At 50.8% G+C, this 23,810-nt stretch overlaps 2 protein-coding genes and 1 long non-coding RNA gene across 11 annotated transcripts in view; 2 read left to right on the top strand and 1 right to left on the bottom strand.

The window, feature by feature from the left end:
- Nucleotides 1–23,810, top strand: part of ppfibp2b (PPFIA binding protein 2b) — a 156,716-nt gene that overhangs the window by 75,607 nt on the left and 57,299 nt on the right. For 4 of the 9 annotated variants that reach the window (XM_030096218.1, XM_030096219.1, XM_030096220.1 and 1 more), the window contains exon 1: nucleotides 16,521–16,664. The exons of the other annotated variants lie outside the window; for them this stretch is intronic. The gene's annotated coding sequence lies outside the window, so the exon portion shown is untranslated. Of the gene's footprint in view, nucleotides 1–16,520; nucleotides 16,665–23,810 lie in introns of those variants that run through there. 9 annotated transcript variants of the gene reach the window in all.
- Nucleotides 845–13,232, top strand: LOC115391846 (aryl hydrocarbon receptor nuclear translocator-like protein 1). Its single transcript, XM_030096239.1, has 20 exons — nucleotides 845–960; nucleotides 5,627–5,782; nucleotides 7,359–7,422; nucleotides 7,709–7,856; nucleotides 8,528–8,548; nucleotides 8,680–8,712; nucleotides 9,115–9,144; nucleotides 9,271–9,428; nucleotides 9,503–9,582; nucleotides 9,672–9,764; nucleotides 10,821–10,938; nucleotides 11,014–11,163; nucleotides 11,367–11,613; nucleotides 11,686–11,792; nucleotides 11,948–12,098; nucleotides 12,173–12,252; nucleotides 12,347–12,455; nucleotides 12,629–12,722; nucleotides 12,897–12,990; nucleotides 13,075–13,232. Exons 3-20 carry the CDS (start codon nucleotides 7,377–7,379, stop codon nucleotides 13,230–13,232), a joined length of 1,917 nt encoding a protein of 638 aa, XP_029952099.1. The 5' UTR covers nucleotides 845–960; nucleotides 5,627–5,782; nucleotides 7,359–7,376.
- LOC115391882 (uncharacterized) lies at nucleotides 6,889–22,211 on the bottom strand. Its single transcript, XR_003931790.1, has 2 exons — nucleotides 22,036–22,211; nucleotides 6,889–7,068 (listed from the first exon to the last, which is right to left on the bottom strand). It is a non-coding gene; the product is annotated as an uncharacterized LOC115391882 (long non-coding RNA).

The raw sequence follows: 23,810 nt of genomic DNA, 5'->3' as shown, positions 1-23,810 counted from the left end.
TGGTCCGGAGTTCTATAGCACTGATGTCTATGTTGAAACAAAGCGCACGTCTGACTTTGATCTTTCTCTATTTACCCGATTATTTTAGTGAAAAGAAAAACAACAAAAACTTTTGTCATGGACTTTCTCCCTATTTATTTTTTCTTGTGCTGTATTAAAAAAATATTTTCTTTTGCTCTTGTTGTTTTAAGTTTTGTTTATTTTGGCTTTAAAGCTTTTCTTTCTCCTGATATATATTTTCATTCATTCGTTTTTTGTTTTTATTTATTTCTTGGTCTTTAAACTTTTTTGCTCGTGTTCTAAGAGTTTTTGTGCCAGTGTTATTTATTTCGTCGCGCTTTATGCTTTTTCTTTGTTTCACCTTTAAACATTTTTCTCGTGCGGTAATTATTTTATTTGTATTATTTTATTTGTAATTCATTTTTTTTGCTCGTGATGTGAATTTTTTCCGCTCGCACTGTTTTTTCTTTGCGCCCCTTTAGACTTTTTTCTCGTGTGGTGTTTTTTATTTAATTTAATTTAATTTATTTTTGCCTTTAAGTTGTTTTTTTTCGCTCGTGCTTTTACCTCTCTCTCTCTCTCTCTCTCTCTCTCTCTCTCTCTCTCTCTCTCTCTCTCTCTCTCTCTCTCTCTCTCTCTCTCTCTCTCTCTCTCTCTCTCGTGCTGTAACCTGGACTCGCTGTTCTCTACACGCACTCACGACCCGCCTCTGCATTCCGACAGACTCGGGATCTGATTGGCCCGTCACCACGTCCGTCATTTTTCCCCGGGCTGAACGCTGCCCTGATTGGATGCGGGGGCAGCTACCAGCGTAGCGCGGCGCTGATTGGCTGAGAAACTAGGTTAGTGGTCCGACGGGCATGACGGAGAGAAAGTGGGTCACCGACTGGTTTATGTCACTCTTCTGTTTCCGTGGCGTTAAAACCGACGTTCAATGGAGACACCGACCCTCCAGCTGCTGTGAGTACCGACTCCTCCTCACCGGCTTCTGGTTTGACACCCTGACCGGAGACCGTCGAGGTTTCCCCGCTGTGTCCGTGTCCGTGCGCTTTGGCAGCCGAGGAGGATGAGAGCTCCTCGGCTGGAGGCTAATATTAGCCACCAGGCGGAGGAGAGGGGAGAAAACCTGTGTGTGTGTGCGCGTGTGTGTCAGGCCGCGGGGTAGGAGCGTCCGCCGGGACCGGAGGCCCCGCCGCCGGCCCCGGGGCTGAGCGGGGAGCCGGTCCGCCGGGGCTGGACTGTGGTGGCCAAACGTGACCCGGACGGAGAGCGATGCTAACAGGCTAGCAATGTAAACAGGCCTGAGAGGGGGCGGAGGAGGGGGTGGAGGTGAGGGTGGAGGAGGAGGAGGAGGAGGAGATTCAGCAGTTTCTTCGACAGCATCCATCCTGCCGGGGAACTCGCACTTCTCTGCTCCAAACAGCTGAGCGCTGCTTCCAGACTCCTTTATGAAATATCATCATGGTGGGAATGTGGCGACTGGTGACCATCTGAACAGCCGCGGGAAAAACGATCCGGACCACCAGAGGAAACTACCAGAGGACAGACCAGGAATTCAACTACCAGAGGAAACTACCAGAGGACAGACCAGGAATTCAACTACCAGAGGACAGATCAATGGAAAGATTACTAGAGGAAACTACCAGACGACAGATCAGAAAATGAAATATTAGAGGAAACTACCAGAGCAGACCAGGAAATCAACTACCAGAGGACACTCCCAGAGGACAGACCAGGAGAAACACTACTAGAGGACAGACCAGGAAATAAACTACCAGAGGACACTCCCGGAGGACAGACCAGGAGAAACACTACTAGAGGACAGACCAGGAAATAAACTACCAGAGGACACTCCCGGAGGACAGACCAGGAGAAACACTACTAGAGGACAGACCAGGAAATAAACTACCAGAGGACACTCCCGGAGGACAGACCAGGAAATAAACTACCAGAGGACAGATCAATGAAAAGATTACTAGAGGAAACTACCAGAGGACAGATCAGAAAATCAACTACCAGAGGATAGACTAGGAAATAAACTACCAGAGGACACTCCCAGAGGACAGACCAGGAAATAAACAACCGGAGGACAGACATACCATGAAACCAGGCTGCTGCAGGTTGAATTCCCTTGTGTTCATCTAAAGGCTCCCTCTGAGATCTTCCCGGGACTTCCTGTCACTTCCTGTCACTTCCTGTCAGCTGAGCTTTAGCGCTAGCCTGTAAATCCTTGCTGTGAAACATGAGGCGACTTCCCTGGATCCTGGCGTTCAGACCGGTTCCCCTGTCTGCTGGATGGACGATGGTCTCATGGAGCCTCTGGGTCCAGGAAGTCCTCCCAGTCTGGCCTGCTAGCTAGCTATGAAAGCTAACAGCGGCCGCCGTGTGGGGGTTCTCATAGAAATGCTTGAATTGAAGGTTCGTGATGTTTTGAAATAGGGCAGCACGATTTTGACAAAAAACCTAATTGCGATTTTTCTGACCAATAATGCGATTGCGATTCGATTTGCGATTTTCACATTTTATTCTTTTAAATGCAGAAAACAGCTAAAATTATGGTCCAAAAAGATTCTTGTTACTTTTACATGGTCTTGCTCAAGCTGACACATAAAATAACCTGATGTAAACTAAATTGACAAAGCTTCAGGCAGCGGCAGCGAGGCGCCACCGTGCTGTCTGCATCACGTTTGGAAAAAAACAGTGCATTGTTTTAATGAAATAACAAAATAATCAAAAACCCAATGCTGTCCAAATTGTAATTCAGTACTGGTCTTTCTTGCATGGTTCACAGAAAATTACTTAGACAACAGTTTTCAATGTGAAATAAATGGAAATTAAAAACCAGAACCGCAAATAGGCACCACTGTGAAACCAACTTCAACTTGCAAAGAAAAAAAAAGAACTCGCCCGCCTCTACAGATAAAAAGTAAAAAAAAAAAAACTAATCCTTATTGCTGTAATATTCTTAGATCCCAAACCTCAGCCCTGTACGGTTCGGTTACCGCAGTAGTTAAAACCTCAGTTTCGATGAGGTGTCGGTTAATCGTGCAGCCGTACTTTGAAGGACTCCTGCTGGGAATAGTGACGTGGTTCTCTGCTCCTTCTCAGGGTTCTGCAGCCTTTCTGACCACAAGAACCATCTCAGCGACTTTCCTCAAATCCAGTAGTTCTGGAGCCATAAAGAACATTTAACCTTTAAACTGAGGCGAAAGCAGCTCAGGAAGCTTCAAACAAACTAGATCTGATGAAGCATCAAAGATTTTTAACTCCAGTTCAGAACAGAGAACATTTTATTATATCAAACCAGTTTTTGTTCCCGATTTGAACAGTTTTTGTTCTTTCCAAGCTTTTTTGTCGACAGATCTGGAATTTTATCCATTTCACCTCTTTTTAAATTGTTTTGTTTGCCTTTTTTCTGCCATATTTCATTTTCTTATGTTAGAAATTGGAGACATTTCAGGTTTTTTAAGCTGTTCTGTCATTTTTTCCCCATTTCTTGTGGTTTTTGCTATTTTTCCCAATTTGACTTGAACCTTTTTTGAATCCCTTTTGAACTGAGAGTGACAAATCATGTAATAATATAAAAATATGTTAAATGTTCATTGAGGCTTCATGGAGCCGCTGAAGAGCCACAGTTGCCTCCAGAGCCGCAGGTTGAACACCCCTGCTCCTCCTCATGGCGGAATCGTTCCGCCGGCTGACGGACATGGCTCAGCCGGGCCCGTGTTTGTTCTGGTCTGGGGTCGGGTAGCTCCCTCCTCGGGGTTCTTATCGGGGTCCAGATAGCAGCAGCATGTTGTGCTGATTCAGCAGAGCGGCGCCGGAGCAGCTGGAGTGAGGAGCACGGCGCCGCCTCGTGCACGGCGCCTCGTGCACGCCGTGCAAAGGTCGCCTCTTCACTGATAGACGTCCGTATCCGACACGCTCCGTCTGGTGAGTCGGGTCACTGGCTCAGAGGCACGTCGGCAGCGGCTGGACCCCGGCGGGAGCGCGGCTGGTTCTGCTGCGTCGGGCTTGGAGTGTTTCGAACCCAAAGACCTTCAGAAACCAACGGTCTGAGTCAGAACCCTCACCTGGACCGGTCAGGGAGAACCGAGAGAACTGACGCAGAGCCGGACGTAAAGAAACTCCATATCTGATCCCTGGTTCCCTCTGGTGGGTTTGTGGTTCCTCCTGTGTGTGTTCAGTTCCTCCAGATGTTCTCCAGTGGAACATGAGGAACGACGGGGTTCTGGAGTGGAAGGATATGAAGATGGTGGTTTATTGATGCTGTGACAGGGAACCTTGACTGGAGTCTAAACTGGAGCTAACCTGTGGTTAACCAGTAGAGCTAACCTGTGGTTAACCAGTAGAGCTAACCTGAGGTTAACCAGTAGAGCTAACCTGAGGTTAACCAGTAGAGCTAACCTGAGGTTAACCAGTAGAGCTAACCTGAGGTTAACCAGTCCCCAGATCTAAGCTGAGACAGCTTAGATCAGGAAACAACCAGGAAACATTGCAAACATTACTTTTGCCTTACCTAGCGGACGTGCATGTTTATTGTTGGTGCCCCGTTTTCCCAGTGAACGACGAACGTGAGAACCATCCACCCAGCAGTGAGTGTTTTCCCTGTCAGCTGTGATGTGTGTGCTTTTCCGTGCGGCGCCGTACCGTACCGTACCGTACCGTACCGTACCGTACCGGCCTTCCTCATTTGGGAGGATGATGTTGGATCCTTCCTGCCGCTGTTAAGTTGTCCGCATGTAGTCATTCAGTAGTTTGAATGAGTGTTTTTTTCCTGAATGATTAACCGACGGAGCGTCGGAGTTTGCGCCGGCGGGGGCGCTCGGAGCGGTGTTAGTCTGTCTATATGTTACATTGTTTGTCATTCAATTAGACCCTCAAGTAATCCGCGATTCCGTGATCGCTGAATTTTTCTTTGTTTCTTTGTTTTACTTTGGCAGAAACTCCTACAGCGTGACACTGGCTGTAACAGCATCTCACTGTGTGTGTTGTTATGCAGTAATATTGGTGTCCAACTATTTGTGGTCATTATATATTCAAAATGCAACTCTGTCAAAGACGACATGTTTTGTACTTGAAAATTCCTCTGTGTAAAGTTAAACAAATACTAAAGGACAAAGTGTTGTAAAACAGTAATATATTCTGCCTGCAATTCATATTTTTGTTGTTGTGTTTCGGGACCAAAACTGAAGTTATTTTATTCATTAAATAATTTGTAAATTAATCGGTTGATATATTGGATATCGGAATTTTTTTTCTGTCAAATATCGGAATCGGCGTCGGCCTCAAAAAAGCCATATCGGTTGGGCCCTAGTAACCAGTAGAGCTAACCCGTGGTTACCCACTCCCAAATCTAACCCGTGGGTAACCAGTAGAGTCAACCAGTGGTTAACCAGTCCCAGGCTAGTTGGAGCCTGCAGGTCTTATTGCTTTGGTTGACCCAATGTCAAACATCGTTTCGGCATCTCGGGCGTCGTTTGGACGCGTCGGGCGTCGTTTGGACGCGTCGGGCGTCGTTTGGTCGTGTCGGGCATCGTTCCGGTGTGACGCTCCAGAAAGCCGTTGAACCTCCCGCTCGTGAACCGTTGGACCCAGGAGTGACCGAGGGTTGGTGTCTCCACAGAGAGAGACGAGTCCCACCGGCCACCTGAGGATCGGGTCCACTCAGACCACGTCGTCCCGTCCTGCTGTTTCCGCCTGAATCCGACTTCCCTGAGAACCAGACCGATCCGGATCCCGCCGGGCCCGCGCTCCAGGCCTCCTCCAGTTTCCGATCCAGGTAAACCAGCCGGCGTGTGCAGTCGCTCAGGACACTGTCACAGTTACCAAGGCTCCCTGGTCCCTGCAATATTCTGGAGGCTATTGGTTAGCAGTTAGCATTTAGCATTTTGTGGTGCAGTGTGTATTCAGACTCTTGCAGAAACTTCCCGAAGCCTTTAAAGCCTCAAACGGTGAAGTGAAGCACAGCTTAGAGCTCAGTGATCTCAGACCGGATCACAGTCTCTGGATTAATGATGGTATGTTAGCCCCAGCATAGGTAGCTAGCAGCAGCAGCTATGTGATCTTCTCAGACCAGATCAGAGACTCAGGATAAAGGATGGTACATTAGCCTTGCTAGCAGCAGCAGGTCAATATCCATAGTGTTGTCCTGCTGTGTTTTCTGGACTTCCTCCTGTTCATGACTCAGTAGCTAGCTGTTAGCTCTGTGGTACCTGATGTCTTCTCGCTAGCTGTTAGCTCTGTGGTACCTGATGTCTTCTCGCTAGCTGTTAGCTCTGTGGTACCTGATGTCTTCTCGCTAGCTGTTAGCTCTGTGGTACCTGATGTCTTCTCGCTAGCTGTTAGCTCTGTGGTACCTGATGTCTTCTTGCTAGCTGTTAGCTCTGTGGTACCTGATGTCTTCTTGCTAGCTGTTAGCTCTGTGGTACCTGATGTCTTCTCGCTAGCTGTTAGCTCTGTGGTACCTGATGTCTTCTTGCTAGCTGTTAGCTCTGTGGTACCTGATGTCTTCTTGCTAGCTGTTAGCTCTGTGGTACCTGATGTCTTCTCGCTAGCTGTTAGCTCTGTGGTACCTGATGTCTTCTCGCTAGCTGTTAGCTCTGGGGTACCTGATGTCTTCTCGCCAGCTGTTAGCTCTGTGGTACCTGATGTCTTCTCGCTAGCTGTTAGCTCTGTGGTACCTGATGTCTTCTCGCTAGCTGTTAGCTCTGTGGTACCTGATGTCTTCTCGCTAGCTGTTAGCTCTGTGGTACCTGATGTCTTCTCGCTAGCTGTTAGCTCTGGGGTACCTGATATCTTCTCGCTAGCTGTTAGCTCTGGGGTACCTGATGTCTTCTCGCTAGCTGTTAGCTCTGTGGTACCTGATGTCTTCTCGCTAGCTGTTAGCTCTGTGGTACCTGATGTCTTCTCGCTAGCTGTTAGCTCTGTGGTACCTGATGTCTTCTCGCTAGCTGTTAGCTCTGTGGTACCTGATGTCTTCTCGCTAGCTGTTAGCTCTGGGGTACCTGATGTCTTCTCAGACTGAGCAGGACTGGTAAACGGCAGCTGATCCATCATTTCCGTCACCTGTAACAAACATGAAGCCATCAGGAGCTTGAATAAAGGATGAGGGGGGTGAGGGGTGGGGGTGACGGGTGGGGGGGCGGGGCTGTGACTCTCAGATCTGCTGAGTCTGACAGGACTCGACCTCCATCTGCCTGGGAAACAGTACCTGAGCGACGGCGCTGCGACTTCCTGTTTGCTCATCCCTGACCTACATGACGTGTGTGTGTGTGTGTGTGTGTGTGTGTGTGTCTGTGTGTGTGTGTGTGTGTGTGTGTGTGTGTGTGTGTGTGTGTGTGTGTGTGTGTTGACAGGCGAGGGCTGAAGAGTGGATGGAAGGAGATGATTTTAACACAGAGGCTGTGATGAACATCTGTGGTGAGTCTGGACTCTTCACACACATCTTTTTAATGGATCAAATGGATTTAAAGGATCTTTATTTTCCACTTCAGGCTGATTTCAGTCGATAAATGGATCAATAGACGTTCACGTGTTGAGACAGACCGCAATTCACAGCAGGACAGCAGCTGCTTTTAGACTGAAACGGGTCAAATAAACAGGACAGTGTAAAGGTTAAAGGTGGATCTGTCCTCCTCCTCCTCCTCTTCCTCCTCTTCCTCCTCCTCCTCCTCCTCCTCCTCCTCCTCCTCCTCCTCCTCCTCAGATGACCTGATGGCAGACCAAAGGATGGACATCTCGTCTACCATGACCGACTTCATGTCCCCCGGCTCCACCGACCTCATCTCCAGCTCCATCAGCACGCCCGGCATGGACTACACCCGCAAGAGGAAGGGCAGCACCACCGACTACCAGTGAGCCTCCGCCTGCGCCGCTCCGCCCTGGTCGGTTTAATCTGTGAATCCCGGACCGGGACGGGACCGTGTCCTCTGGAACATGACCGTCATGCCTCAGCTGAGCTCAGCAAAAAAACAAAAAATACCCGGGAAACGTAACATTGCGTTAGCTCCACGCTAATGTACATGAGAAATCGCATTGGCATGCTAGCAGTTAGCATGCATTCCTATAAGTTGAGTATTGAAAGAGATGTCTAACTTTTTAAGAGAAACGTCTCACGAGTCCTCTGAGAAACATCAGTCTGAAGCTTCTCGACACGCTGTTTCAGTTTTATTTACGAACAGCATGATGGGAAGATTTCTTAAGGATCAGGACAGACTACGGCGAGCTGGCGGGTCCAGAACCTGATTATTATGATTCCTCCTCACTGAAACGGCTGCTGTGTTTGAATCACATCGTGGTCTGAAAGCAGATCAGTCCTGATCAGAAATACCGCTTTTTGTTTTCGGATTATTGGTTTGAGATGAAGTGTCCGTCTGAATCGAATTAAAGTTTTTATTCGTAAATCAATGAGCTTCAGTCACTCAGTGGAAGGAGGACGTTAGCTTCAGCGTTAGCATTAGCTTTAGCTGGTGAACTTTGACAACCAGTTTGACCTTCTGTCATTACTTCTGTGTTTCCTTTGCAGAATCGATGGATTCTCATTCGAGTAAGTTATGAGATGGCTCTCTCACACACACACACACACACACACACACACACACACACACACACACACACACACACACACCATGAAGTGTGTACCGCCCTTCTGAAGCTGTGTTTGCTGCTCTCTTTCAGTGACATGGACCCCGATAAGGACAAACTGGGCAGGTGAGAGACTTCTGTTCGTCCCTGACCCCTGACCCCTAACCTGAACACTTAACCCCTGACCCTATAAATCGTCCTGAAGACAGATCAGACGTTTCAGATGCAGATCAATACAAACAGCCTCCGTCAGTCGGGGGTGGAGCTGATAGATTGAGGCTGGAGAAAGAAACATGTTGCTCAAGAGTACAAGAGTAAACCAACAAAAGAGGCTGATTACAGAGCTCTGGACACCCTCCTCCTCCTCCACCCTCCTCTATCCTCCCCCTCCTCCACCCTCCTCCTCCACCCTCCCCGTCCTCCTCCTCCACCCTCCTCCATCCTCCCCCCTCCTCCCCCTCCTCCACCCTCCTCCACCCTCCTCCACCCTGATCCCTCTCATCACTGATCTGATGTCTTGTCTTGCAGTGACCAGCAGGGCCGGATTAAAAATGCCAGGTAACCTTCTTCTTCCTCTTCTCACACTTCGGAGCTTCGTTTGTTGAAGTGTTCATATTTGAGAACGAGGTTTTCGGAGCGGCGAGTTGGACGATAAGCCCCGCCCCCTGTCCTCCCCCGCTGCAGGGAGGCTCACAGTCAGATCGAGAAGCGGCGGCGGGACAAGATGAACAGCTTCATCGACGAGCTGGCGTCCCTGGTGCCCACCTGCAACGCCATGTCCCGCAAGCTGGACAAGCTGACGGTGCTGCGCATGGCGGTGCAGCACATGAAGACGCTGCGAGGTCAGAGGTCACCGCTGGAAGCCGTGTCCACGCTTCTCCGCCTGGTTTCTGATTTGCTCTTTGTGTTCGTGCAGGTGCAGCGAATCCGTACACAGAAGCAAACTACAAACCCTCCTTCCTGTCAGACGACGAGCTCAAACACTTGATACTGCGAGTGAGTGCCCCTTCACAATAAGAGCGCCGACTTCCTGCAGCCGCGACCTGGAATAATCCTGACGCTGACTGCTGGGTTTGTGGTTTCAGGCCGCAGACGGCTTCCTGTTCGTGGTCGGCTGCGATCGCGGGAAAATCCTCTTCGTCTCTGAATCCGTCTACAAGATTCTCAACTACAGTCAGGTGGGTGGAGACGGTCTGAGGTCAAAGGTCAGATGGATTTGACGGCAGGGGGAGTTTGGGGAAAAAGTTGGAAAATCAACGAATGCAGATAAAAATTTAGAGGGAACGAAATAAACCTGAGGATGAAAAAGTTCCAGCGGCGCTACAGGGAGAGCTACTGACTAGAAACTGAACGACGGTCTGACCTGGTTATCTGTAACCTGCTCCACCGTCAAACCTTTTTCAGTAACAGGGTCCCAGATTTTAGGACTGAACTGGGCCTTAACGAGGCCTAAACTACACCTTAACGAGGCCTAAACCTGGGCCTTAACGAGGCCTAAACCTGGGCCTTAACGAGGCCTACACCTGGGCCTTAATGAGGCCTACACCTGGGCCTTAACGAGGCCTAAACCTGGGCCTTAACGAGGCCTACACCTGGGCCTTAATGAGGCCTACACCTGGGCCTTAACGAGGCCTAAACCTGGGCCTTAACGAGGACTAAACCTGGACCTTAATGAGGCCTAAATCAGACTTTAACGAGGACTAAGACGGGCCTTAACGAGGCCTAAACTGGAGCTTAACGAGGCTTAAACCGGATCTTAACGAGGACTAAGACGGGCCTTAACGAGGTCTAAGTCAGTCTTTAACGAGAACTAAACTGGGCCTTAATGAGGCGTAATCCGGGCCTTAACGTGGACTACACCTGTCGTTAACGTGGACTAAACTCGGCCTTCACAATGCCTAATCCAAGTCTTAACGTGGACTCAGCAGGGCCTTAACGAGGACTCAGCAGGGCCTTCATGTGGATCAAACTGGGCCTGAAGGGGTTTTAAACAGGCTATAAAGACAAACTAATGGCCGTGCGCAATGCAGAACCATGAAAATGTAAACACTCATTTTCAGAATAAAGCTTTTAATCCTCTTTGTTTTCTGCCCCGGCCCGGTACCGGTACCGGTCCACCGGCCGCTGATCCAGGATCCCTGATATAAACCACTTCAGGACTGCTGTGTTGTTCAGTCCTCCAGATTAATGCTGTCTGCCTCCGTCTGTCTCCGTGTCTCTCCGTGTCTCCGCAGAACGACCTGATTGGCCAGAGTCTGTTCGACTACCTCCACCCTAAGGACATAGCGAAGGTCAAAGAGCAGCTGTCCTCCTCGGACACGGCTCCCCGCGAGCGTCTCATCGATGCTAAGAGTGAGTCCTCCGTCGGAGAGCGTCCCCTCTGTCTCTCCGAGACGTCTCTGATGTGACGTCCTGTCCTGCGTGCAGCCGGCCTCCCCGTGAAGACGGACATCGCGCCCGGCCCGTCGCGGCTCTGCTCCGGCGCCCGCCGCTCCTTCTTCTGCAGGATGAAGTGCAACCGGCCGTCCGTCAAGGTGGAGGACAAAGACTTCCCGTCCACCTGCTCCAAGAAGAAAGGTGAGTGAGAGAGTCCCCCCCTCCCCCCTCGTCCCCCCCCCCCGTCCTCATTACAGCAGGAACCACAGCTGGCTTCACTCCACAGCGTCTGTCTTACACAAGCAGGAAGTGGGCCTGAAGACACTGCCGTACGCCGACGACGCCCCGCTGTGTGTTTCCAATAATAACCTGTCGCCCCCCCCCCCCCTCCCCTGTATAAACAGCAGACCGTAAGAGCTTCTGCACCATCCACTCCACCGGCTACCTGAAGAGCTGGCCGCCCACCAAGATGGGGCTGGACGAGGACAACGAGCCGGACAACGAGGGCTGCAACCTGAGCTGCCTGGTGGCCATCGGCCGGCTGCACCCGCACATCGTGCCGCAGCCCAGCCTGGCCGACATCCGGGTCAAGCCCACCGAGTACGTGTCCCGGCACGCCATCGACGGGAAGTTCGTCTTCGTGGACCAGAGGTGAGCCGCCGACCCCGCCGGCCGGACGTCCCTCCGTCCGCCGCCGTGTCCTCAACGTCCGTGTCCCCGCAGAGCCACGGCCATCCTGGCGTACCTCCCCCAGGAGCTGCTGGGAACCTCCTTCTACGAGTATTTCCACCAGGACGACATCGGACACCTGGCAGAGTGCCACCGGCAAGGTAGGGACCGGGACGGACGTCCGTCCACCTGTCCCTCCTCCCTCCCTTCTGTCCTTCTTTCCTCCCTTCCTCCCTTGCTTCCTCCCTCCCTCTGTCCGTCCCTCTGTCCCTCCTCCCTCTGTCCCTCTGACGGCTGTCCTCCGCCGTGTCCTCAGTCCTGCAGATGAGGGAGAAGATCAACACCAACTGTTACAAGTTCAAGATCAAGGACGGCTCCTTCATCACGCTGCGGAGCCGCTGGTTCAGCTTCATGAACCCCTGGACCAAGGAGGTGGAGTACATCGTGTCCACCAACACCGTGGTCTCGTACGTATCCGCCGCCGCCGCCGCCGCCCCGCTCTCGTCCCCCACAGACACTAAACCAGTCCCCGTCCCCCCAGGTGTCCCATGATGGAGGGTTCAGACTACCCTCAGTCCGCTGCGTCTCCTCAGAGTATGGACAGCGTCCTCACCTCCGAGGGTGAGTCTGCTCCGCCTCTCTCCCTGTCCACGTTCCTGTCCCTCCGTCCGTCCCTCGCCGTCCTCCTGACCTCCTGCCTGCTGTTGATTGACAGGCGGAGGGAGGCGGGCCCTGCAGACGGTCCCAGGAATCCCCGGAGGGACTCGAGCCGGAGCCGGGAAGATCGGACGGATGATCGCAGACGAAGTGATGGAGATCCAGAGGTAAGGACGGAGGACGGAGGACTGGAGGACGTCTCCAGCCGTCCCCATGATGGACAGAGAAGCAATCTGACTGCTGCTTTGGAATCTGGTGGGGATAAGATGCTAGAACAGTCAGAGGAGGAAGATGCTCTATAACCTGGATCTAACCAGCTGCTCTGGTCCCTGGTCCTCAGGATCCGAGGCTCCTCCCCCTCCAGCTGTGGCTCCAGCCCTCTGAACATCACCAGCACCCCTCCGCCCGACACCTGCTCCCCGGGGGGCAAGAAGGTAGGACTCCCCTGCCCCCTTTCAGACCAGAGTCCAGGATTCTAGTCTGAGTGAGACTCACTGCTCCCCCTGCTGGTCAGCAGTGGTGTTACAGCAGCAGCAGGTTCCACAGTGGAACTCAAACACAGGGGTGTGTGTGTGTGTGTGTGTGTGTGTGTCTGTGTGTGTGTGTAGATCCAGAATGGCGGCACCCCGGACCTGCCCAGCACTGGGATCCTGCCGGGCCCGGACTCGGTCGGCTACCCGTACTCCAACCAGTCCATCATGAGTGAGTCCCAAACACAGGCCGACTTCATTTCATCCAGCCAGGCTTCTGCTTCCTGCTCTGACGTGATGTCTGCCCCCCCCCCAGGTGATAACTCCCACCTGAGCATCGACATCATGGACGAGCCAGGCTCCAGCAGTCCCAGTAACGACGAGGCGGCCATGGCGGTCATCATGTCCCTGCTGGAGGCGGACGCCGGCCTGGGGGGGCCGGTGGACTTCAGCGACCTGCCCTGGCCTCTGTGAGGACGGGGGACGCCCCCCCCCCGTCCCCCGCTGTACAGACGTCCCCGTGAACTCCTGTAGACCTGATCTGAGCGGGGTCCACCGGACCTCCGGACACCCCCACCCCCCCAGGGCCCGCCCGGACACACCTCCACCACTCCACCCCCTCCTCCACCCCAGGAGCTCCAGACTGAGGCATCTGGCATGGTTCCAGATGTTCACGCTGCTCAGAACTTCACAGGTTCTCCAGGCGAAGCTCTGCTGACCCGTCTGAGCCCCGGCGGTTCTCCAGGTGGTTCTTCATGGTTCTTCATGGTTCTTCATGGTTCTTCATGGTTCTACATGGTTCTACACGGTTCCCCCTCTGTCTGGTCTGTGAAGGATCACAGCAGCTTTGGAACTCCAGGCCTTTCTGGCGCATGTCTCGGGGATCAGATTGGTTTTGGACGCCACCGGTCCTCCAGGAGGAAACCGTCTTCACTGCCATTAGTTCCTCCAGGTCGGACGTGCTGGAAGCCGGCGAGCATGGAGGCTAAGCTAACAGTCACAGCCCCCCCCCCCCCGTTAGCATGGGGGCTAAAACAAGCTTAAAAACAGGTAACGGATCAGGGTTTCCCTGGGAGACCCCCCCCCCCCCCCCCCCCCCCCCCCAGAGGCGTTCTCCGCTCTCCTGACGGTTCTGGATCCAGAGGCGTCTTCAGGATGGGTTCTTCAGGAACCTTCAGTCAGACTTGATGTTTTTAAATCAGAAAAAGGGACGGACGGGTTCGTGACGGTTCTCCCAGAGAACCTGGAGGATCCGCACCAGGCTGCTGGTTCTAATGTTCCGGCCGATCCGTCTGCTGAATTTTAAGAACTTCAGTTGTAACTTCCTGAACGTGGCGCGAGTCGAAGCTCAGAACCCTCCAGACGTTCTCACGGCTGTACGGAACCGAACGAGGTCAACGACGTTCTACAGGTCAAAATGGCAGTTAGCGAGGATGCTAACAGGATGCTAACCCTGGCCCCGCCCCCTCAGCGCCCTCCTCCAATCAGGTCGTCCGTATCTGTTCTGTGGTTTTTCTGTTTCACACTACAATAAAGTGTTGCGCCCCCCCCCCCCCCCCCCCGGACCCCCCCGGACCCCCCACCACACCCCCCCGGACCCCCCTGGACCCCCCACCAGACCGACCCCCCCATAATGTATCAGATCTTGAAATATTATCATGTTAAGAGTTAAACTTTATGCAAATATATATGAGTATGATGAGTGTCTCGTATCAGCAGTGGAATATTTTTAAAATAAAACTATTTGTTTCTGTCAGATTCCTGTGATGTTTACTGATTAACCCATACAGGTTCAGGGGTGACGGAGGAATCGAACCAACAACCCCCAGATGCTAAGTGTGTGTGTGTGTGTGTGTGTGTGTGTGTGTGTGTGTGTGTGTGTGTGTGTGTGTGTGTGTGTGTGTGTGTGTGTGTGTGTGTGTGTGTGTGTGTGTGTGTGTGTGTGTGTGTGTGTGTGTGTGTGTGTGTGTGTGTGTGTGTGTGTGTGTGTGTGTGTGTGTGTGAATCCGAATCCAGTCTGTCTTCATTCCTCACTGCAGCAGTTCAGACCGATCAAAATCTTCAGGTAGCAGTACTTTAATGGTCGGTTAGTTGGTTGGTCGGTTAGTTGGTCGGTTAGTTGGTTAATGCGTGACTGAATCGAGCGCTTCAGAACTGAGACGTTCCGTTAAGGATTCCAGCAGTGAAGTTTTCCTGTATTTCCAGATGTTTTCCAGCAGAACTCCAGACGCTCTGCAGCGTTTCTGCTGTTTCCTCTTTAACTTCTTCCTGCTGCGTCTCAGCAAAACCAGAGAAAACATCTGGAGGAAAAACATCCATAAAGTACAGAAACAGTCAAGTGAACGATGCGATCCAGTGAGAAAACCTCTGAATCCACTCGATCTCAGCATTTCACCTGGATTATTTATGATTTCTTGCTTCTTCTGTGGTTCAGGAGGAGAGTTTCAGGTAAAAAAACGATTTTTATGTCTCAGTAAATTTTAGTATTTGAGGAAAACTGATCAAAAAGGTTCAAATATTGATCCATAAATACAAGAACAAAGAATTGATTATCTTTAATTGATATGAGTAAAAGTCCCTGCCTGAAAAATAAAACTTGAAAAAAGTACTTGACAGTTAAAATCAGTGTAGTTCCAGGGTTTGGCCACCAGAGGTCAGTGTCGCTGTAGAAACAAGGAGCCGCTTCTGAGGCATTTTTTCACATTTTAACTTTTTCTGAGCTTAACTTTTCTCACATTGATGCGAAACTTCTTTCTTTTTATTTCTAATCATACGTGAATCAATAATCACTGATCCAATCAACCAAAGCGTGAAGGAAACGGTTTCCGGGGACAGACGAGACAAGACAGCGGGACAAAACCTGAAGCGAGTCCTGGAGGTCAAATCACCCGAAGCTCGTTTAATAATGACCTTTCTGTGTTTAGAAGGACTGAATATTGATTAGTTTTCCTTTACAGGCTGAACATTTTCATTCTCATCATTTAAAGGATGTTCGAAGCTCTTTGAGACACTTAAAGCTGAACTGAAAAAGGCAGAAAATTTTCATTTCTGCAGCATTTATTCATTGCAGTCTTTTCCCGTCTTTCTCAGCTGTGAATGCTTCTGAAGCTGGGCTTTGATTTGGGGATGTATTTAACTATTTCTAAATAGTTTTGTTTGAGTTTAATGTTTTAAATGTTTTAACTTTTCTCAACAAGGAAGCTGCGATGATTCAATTAAAAGGAAAAACCTAAAACTTACATTTATTTTACATTTGACACATAAACAGAATTAGTCCAGACATGTTTTTGTTTTATTGTGTCAAATTATTATTATTTTAAAAGCACAATATATGAAGTTATTTAAATGTGAAAAGAAGAGACGTCGTGTGTGACCTTCACGCGCTGGAGGATTTCAGAATTATTGATTTTTAAGAGGGGCGTGGGGGTGAAACTTTTATCTCAATATGTGAAAAATATTGCTCTAAATTTAAGTAATGAGCTGTGCAGAGAAATTCCGAAGATCTAAATTATTATTATGATTCTATTTATGGTCTGGGTAAAAAAGACGTCTTCTGACCAGACGGTGCGTTCAAGTTCCTGTTTTTATTCTTGTGTCATAGGGAGTTCGGGACAGTCCGGGACCTGAAGGGGGACAGTCCGGGACCTGCAGCAGAACCTGGGTGAATGGCGCCGTGTCCGAGGCGCCCTGAACGCCCCGCGCCGCCGCCGCCGCACGCCACAGAGGTGAGCGAGCCGCTGACAGTCGCGCGCAGAGCCGGAGGAGGTCGGAGGGTCCGCACGGAGCGACGTGCGCGCGCACGTGTATGAGTGTGGGGAGAGGAGCCGCGCACACGCGCGCGTGTGTCCAAAACGTGGATTTAAGGGATTTATTCGTTTCGAGCCTCAAAGGAGCCACACAAGTAACGTGAGTAACGTAACGTCAGTAGCGTAACGCGAGTAACGTGACGACAGGGTCAAACCGGAAAGCTGCTGGAAATGTGGTGATTGATCAGTGAGGAGAGGAAAGAGGAAGCAGTTTGGCCAGAATGGTGACTTTTTGACTTATTTCTGAGTAATCTGAGTATTTCTGACCGTAATCTGAGTATTCCAGGAAAGACGTTGAAAGTGAATGTTCCTGTTGATTCTGGGAGTCCAGCTGTTTTCTGTCCAGGACTTTCATATTGATGAAAACTCATCAGTGTCTCAGAAACTTCCAGATGTTTTCCCAGAATTCCCACTTCCTCCTCGGAATTCCCACATCAGAGTGGGAAAAAGTCCAAATTCTCAGGAGGAAGACGAAGCTGGACGTTTGTCTCAGGGTGGACGGAGGAACCGCCGGTTCTGCACGTGCTCAGTGGAGACATGAGAACTCAGCAGGTTCCTCTGGAGAACCAGACTGACGGCGGGGTTCAACCTTTCTTTTATTCTGCTTTTCCAATCATTTCCCGACTGCGCCTGAAGGCCTCACGGGACCGGTTCTGGTTCCGTTCAGGTTCTGTTTTGTTCTGAGCAGAACTCCGAAACAGAACCGTTCCTTCTGCTCGGGATTCATTTTCACTCCAGCAGAAACTCTGAAGAACGTCTGCTGCTCAGAACAGCCAGAGTTCCACCGGTCAGTAGAACGTTCTCTCAAAACCGAACCAGGATGAAGAAGTTCTGCGGCTGGAACGTCCTGCTGGAACGTTCTGCTGGAACGTCCTGCTGGAACGTTCTGCTGGAACGTCCTGCTGGAACGTTCTGCTGGAACGTCCTGCTGGAACGTTCTGCTGGAACGTTCTGCTGGAACGTTCCGCTGTAATGCTCTCCTGCTGGAACGTTCTCCTGCTGAGGCTCCATCAGCTCCCGGCTGTTAAATGATGCTGAGCTGCTCCGACACGCCGTGAGACCAGACATCAGCCCAGAACCACGGGGTGTGTTTGTGTGTGTGTGTGTGTGTGTGTGTGTGTGTGTGTGTGTGTGTGTGTGTGTGTGTGTGTGTGTGTGTGTGTGCGCAGCAGATGCTTCAGCAGAGGGGAGCCTCACATCAGTCTTCATATTCAGCTATTAACGCCCACCCACACACACACAGTCTTGTATTTCTATCCTTGTGGGGACCTTCCATTGACTCCCATTCATGTCTAGCCCCTAACCCTGACCCTTACCCTAACCCTAACCCACACCACAACAAAGCCTAACCCTAAAGAAATGTTTTTGCACTTTTACTTTTTTCAGTAACAACAACATGGTCAAGAAAACACTGTTTCTCCTACTTAGGACCGGAAAAAGGTCCCCACAAGGCACGTCGTTCCACGTTTTGCTATCCTTGTGGGGACATTTGGCCCCAACAAGGATAGAAATACGAGAACGCTCACACACACACACACACACACACACACACACACACACAGATCAGCTCTTCCTCTTTTCTCTTGTAAATATTCTTCTTCAAAGCATCGGTGACGTCAGCTGCTGATGGAGGGGGGGCTTTAATATGGGGGGGCGCAGAAACACTGGAGGGGGCAGTACCCTGGGGGGGTGGGGGGAGCAGTACCCTGGTGGGGTGGGGTGGGGTGGGGTGGGGTGGGGTGGGGGGGCAGTACCCTGGGGGGGGGCAGTAGCTCAGTTGGTAGAGCAGGTCGTCTTATAACCGGAAGGTTGGCGGTTCGATCCCCGCTCCCGCAGGCGTAAAACTGTCGTTGTGTCCTTGGGCAAGACACTTCACCCACCTTGCCTAAGTATGAAAGTTGTGAGAGTGAATGGTTGGTGGTGGGAGGGGCCGATGGCGTCAGTCTGCCCCCCCCAGGACAGCTGTGGCTACAGCAGCAGCTCAGCTCCACCAGTATGGAGAGAATGAAGAACGCAGTGTAAAGCGTCTGAGTGTCCAGAAAAACGCTGTATAAAACCAATGCTTTATTATTATTATTAACATTAGTACCCTGGAGGGGGGGGCAGTACCCTAGAGGGGGGGGGCAGTACCCTGGGGGGGGGGCAGTACCCTGGGGGGCTTCTGGGAGGATGGGGGCTGAACCTGATTAAATGAGCTCCTCCGTCACTCGTCCGGTTGGAACAGGAAGAACATGAGTCTCTGGAACCTGAAACTGAAACGCCGCTTCTGCCTCTCCCCTGTCAGAAAGCCTTCCTGTTTACACGGCGGCGTTTTGGAAACGGCGTCTGTTTCCATGGAAACGGCAGAAACGCAGAGCAGAGAGAGAGGCTGAAGGCCCAGGCTTTTATTTTCCTGACCTGACAGGAAGCTGAGCGGACACGCCTCCAGAGTGTGTGTGTGTGTGTGTGTGTGTGTGTGTGTGTGTGTGTGTGTGTGTGTGTGTGTGTAACAGGATCCTGTAACAGGATCTGTTTGTTCTGGCTGCAGGATTCTGACTCTGTAACCGAACTCCTCCTGTATGGAGGCTCGCTGCCCCGGAGTGTGTGTGCGTGTGTGTGTGTGTGTGCGTGTGTGTGTGTGAGTGTGTGAGGGTGTGAGGGTGTGAGGGTGTGTGTGTGTGAGTGTGTGTGTCCAAAACATCTCCAGAACTGAAACGTCTCTGAATGGTTTGGTCTTCGGTTCTGGTCCAGTCGTCTCTGGTTTGGTCTTCTCGCCGCTCTGAGGCGCCGGCGGACCCATCGGGTCTCGGCGGACCCATCGGGTCCTGGCGCCGTCTCGTCTCTCTGTGACGCCGTCTTTGTGTCTTTGTGCCTGTCGCTCCGGGAGAGCAGTTTTTTTACGTTCCCGGTGTGGAACCTCCCGTTGAGAACCCTTCTGCTCTGAGCTGAAGGCCTCTGCTCTCTGCTGGACTCAGGAGGACCTCTGAGACGAGTCCGGTTCCCGGAGGGACGGACTGGTTCTGAAGCTGTGGACCCTCAGGACCCTCCGGTCCCGTGTCCTGTGTCTTGTGTCAGTCGGCAGAGCCGGAGGATTCCAGGATGAAGAGCGCCGAGCGTCTGATCTCAAACATCTGAAGATCCGTTATTTCATGTGCAAATGAGACTCCGACGCAGGAGGGGGGGCCGGGCCACGGTCCTCCACCTGGGACTGCAGCCCCAGTGCATGCTGGGAGACAGGAGACACACTGGAGACGGGAGAGACGGTCAAACTCTTCGACCGACGAATCTGAGTCCAGAAGAGGTGTTAGCTGGTTCAGAAGCTTCTGCTTCAGATGAAATGCATGCTGGGAGACAGTAGGGACACTGGAGAGAGAGACAGTAGAAATGACGGCAGTGTGTGGACACTGGGCGGTTGTTGCCGTCTTCCACCGCCGGGGGACAGATCAGGTCGGACCGAGACGCTGGACGCTGGACGCTCCCAGTGGACGAGTGTGTGTTGGATTCAGCGTCTCCGTGTGACACACTGCTGCTGCAGGAGTGTGTGAATGTGTGTGACGAGACCAGACAACGTCTCCTGTCAGAGAGATTTGACTGTGGTCATCACACACACACACACACACACACACACACACACACACACACACAGCCAGTGTGACGAGGTGGAAGGTCTAAATATAGTCCTGGGACGTTCGTCCACCAATCAGCTGCAGCTGCACGATTTTCCGGTTTGTTCTCTGATGTTCGAAGCGCAGCTCTGCTATTGGTCCCTGGGGCTGTCAATCAGGTCTGAGGGGGCGGGGCTTATAGTCCCGCCTCTTCTTATATTCCTTTTTTTAGTTATAAAAAGATGTTCAGACTAAATGGAAAGTCTTGCTGTTCAGCTCCAGAGATCCACAGGAACACTAAACCCGAGTTCATCTGGACTTGATGGTTGAGTTTCGAGTTAAACCGGCGGGTTTCCAGTCGACTGCGTGTCGAAACGGTGAAATCTGTGAGTTCAGAGTGACTTGTGTGATTTCTAAGTTCATCTAATGAGATTAGAATGAAGCAAGAAATGTGAGATAACTGATCGTCTTATATCATCAGGAGAGTTTGGAGTTAATTGTTTTAGAGTTAACTGTATGAGAGAGAGAGACAGACAGAGAGAGAGGGGGGGGAGGAAGAGAGAGAGGGGGGGAGGAAGAGAGAGAGAGAGAGGGAGGAAGAGAGAGACAGGGAGGAAGAGAGAGACAGGGAGGAAGAGAGAGAGAGAGGGAGGAAGAGAGAGACAGGGAGGAAGAGAGAGACAGGGAGGAAGAGAGAGAGAGAGAGGGAGGAAGAGAGAGACAGGGAGGAAGAGAGAGAGAGGGGGAGGAAGATGGAGAGATTCGGGGTTTGCTGCTGAGCTAAAGGACAGAACAGGAAGCTTTCTAAATGTCAGCGATCCTGTCACATTGATGCTAATTACTGAAGAAACACACACACACACACACACACACACACACACACACACACACACACACACACACACACACACACACACACACACACACACAGAGTTATTGTTTCTATCTCTTCTGAGGACACTGACTGATTTCACTACTGCAGATTGTATTAAAACTTCAGCTCGACTGATCGATCAGTCCTGATCCTGATCAGTGGATCCTGATCCTGATCAGTGGATCCTGATCCTGATCAGTGGATCCTGATCGATCCGGCTCAGGGCTCCAGACGGCAGGCCCCTCTGGCATGGTTCAGGCCACAGTTTTAGATAATTGCTGTTGTTTCGTTGCCCATCAGCAGATAGTTTCCATCCATAACTGGCCCCAGACCAGCTGTTCTCAGCCTGTTTCCACGACGACAACACCAGCTAAACATGTAGCCATCAGCTAATGCTAAACGTGTAGCCACCAGCTAATGCTAAACATGTGGCCACCAGCTAATGCTAAACGTGACCGGCCAGTCACCGTGACAACTCTCTGTTTACCCCACAGGGATTCTGACAAACATTTATTGAGGTAAAAAAGTTGCGTAGTTCTGCTTTAACTTTGTGAACATATACAGGTTCATGTACTGATTTGTTCTTCTGCTAAAATCAGTCTGAACTTCTTCACTCAGGCCCTGAGATGAGATTAAAATGAGATTAATAACTGAGATTAATAACTGCAAAGCTGCTAATTAAATGAACTGATTCCCACCTTCAACATGAGCAGATGGAGGGCTGAGTGTGTGTGTGGCAACGGACCGTGGTCCTCACAACGCTAATAAGTAACCACACACACACACACACACACACACACACACACACACACACACACAGAGTTGTGTTTACCCTGGGTGACAGGCGGGCCCGGGGGGCTGAGGTCTGGCCTCGAGCTGGTGACACTAATCCACACAGACTCAGCCAAATGAGGACGAACAGTAAAGTCGCTTTCCCACACACACACACACACACACACACACACACACACACACACACCGCGTTAACGTTTAACCGCTCCTCTCAGACTCACCGGTCCACATGCGTAGTGACAGTTCCGGTTCTCATGGCTCGTCCCTTTGACCCCTGACCTCCACGACCTTCAGGACTTTCAGGACTTCCCACTCATGATACCGGGCTCTGCTGGTGTTCTACAGGTGTTCTACAGGTGTTCTACAGGTGTTCTGCAGGTGTTCTACAGGTGTTCTGCAGGTGTTCTGCAGGTGACCCCGCCTCCTTCTGTGCCCGTCTCTCTCTCTCTCCTGCAGCCTCACACTCTTACATAACTGTGAGCACATTTTGAGGAAGTTTATCAACTGAATGCAGATGAGTGGCGCAGTGTGTGTGTGTGTGTGTGTGTGTGTGTGTGTGTGTGTGTGTTTGTGTGTGAGAACACGTGAACAGGCTGGAATAACCTGCCCGGCCTTCTGCTGCTGTCAGGCAAATTACCCAGCAAGCCGCAGAGGGGGGTCCAGGCTGCTGTCCGTCCAGGGCCCCCGGGGGGGGGGGCGGGGCCTCAGCGGCCTCATGCTGCTGATTATTCACATAAATAAAACATTAATATTTTAATCATCTGCCAGTTTGAAGCTAACGGCGTCTGAATGCGGAACGTTCTCTCTGCTCTTTTATTAGGAGTCACATCAGGATCAGACACCAGGAAGCAGCTTTCTGCAACTTCTGCCAGCTGCTGCCCACTGCTGTGTGTGTGTGTGTGTGTGTGTGTGTGTGTGTGTGTGTGTGTGTGTGTGTGTGTGTGTTTGTATAACTCCTTATTTACTGTGAGCTTTGAGCTGAGATCAGCCATGACAGAGAGTCAGCAGGTGTGTGTGTTGCCATGGAGACCAGCTGCTCTCAGCAGGTGTGTGTGTTGCCATGGAGACCAGCTGCTCTCAGCAGGTGTGTGTGTTGCCATGGAGACCAGCTGCTCTCAGCAGGTGTGTGTGTTGCCATGGAGACCAGCTGCTCTCAGCAGCCATGTCAGTGAATCAGCAGTTTTTCATTCAGTTTGTTTGGTTGAAGAAATGTTGTTTTTTAAGAACCCAGAGCTAAAACTGAAACATTTTTTTTCACTGTGAGCGTCAGAAGCCTTTCATGGATTCATCCTGAGGTTTTCATGTCTGTAGCATCATCCATTCATCCACAGCCAGTTTGGAAAAATGTGTGAACTTTTGGAAAATCTTTCTCTGAATGCATTGGAGGGGATGGGAGAAAATTCTGCACTCTCCTCAAACAAATACATCTGGAGAGAGAACCGTTTGAGGTAGAGAAATAATGAAAGCACTGTGGAAATCACAAAGAAAATACCTACGTTTTGATGTATAATTTGTGAACATTGAGCCAACAATGTGGCCCTGGGGATGAGAGAAAAACTTATTTTTGGTTTAAATGGAGAGCCTCTCCAATACACACCCATTAGAAACTCCAGTAACGGCTGAAATTCTCGCTCTTCCTGAAAGCTCAGGTTAAGTCTGGTAGAAGACATTGAAGGTTGTGAGGTTTTCACATCTGGATAGAAAATGGCAACGTTTTCATATTTTAATATTTTAACATTTTTTTCATATTTTCACGTCTCTACGTGAAAGTTGGCGAGGCACGATGGACGTGTGTGTTCGGGGATGATTTTTGTGGTTTTTTTTGGGGGGGCGACTGATCTGGAATGAATGGGAAAAAATTGCCGTTTTTTGGGAATTTTCTCCGATTTTTTTTGCCGGAATGCAGAGAAAAGTCACAGGAACACCATTCCTGGAATTTAGACCCGTTTTGGAGTGGTTTTTGTGATGTTGCTCCAAATGCTGCGTGCCACTTTTT

This window comes from Salarias fasciatus, chromosome 7 (genome assembly GCF_902148845.1).
Source record: "Salarias fasciatus chromosome 7, fSalaFa1.1, whole genome shotgun sequence".
Lineage (NCBI taxonomy): Eukaryota > Metazoa > Chordata > Actinopteri > Blenniiformes > Blenniidae > Salarias > Salarias fasciatus.
The sequence above is the reverse complement of the archived record's forward strand: the minus strand, read 5'-3'. Positions and strand labels throughout refer to the sequence as shown.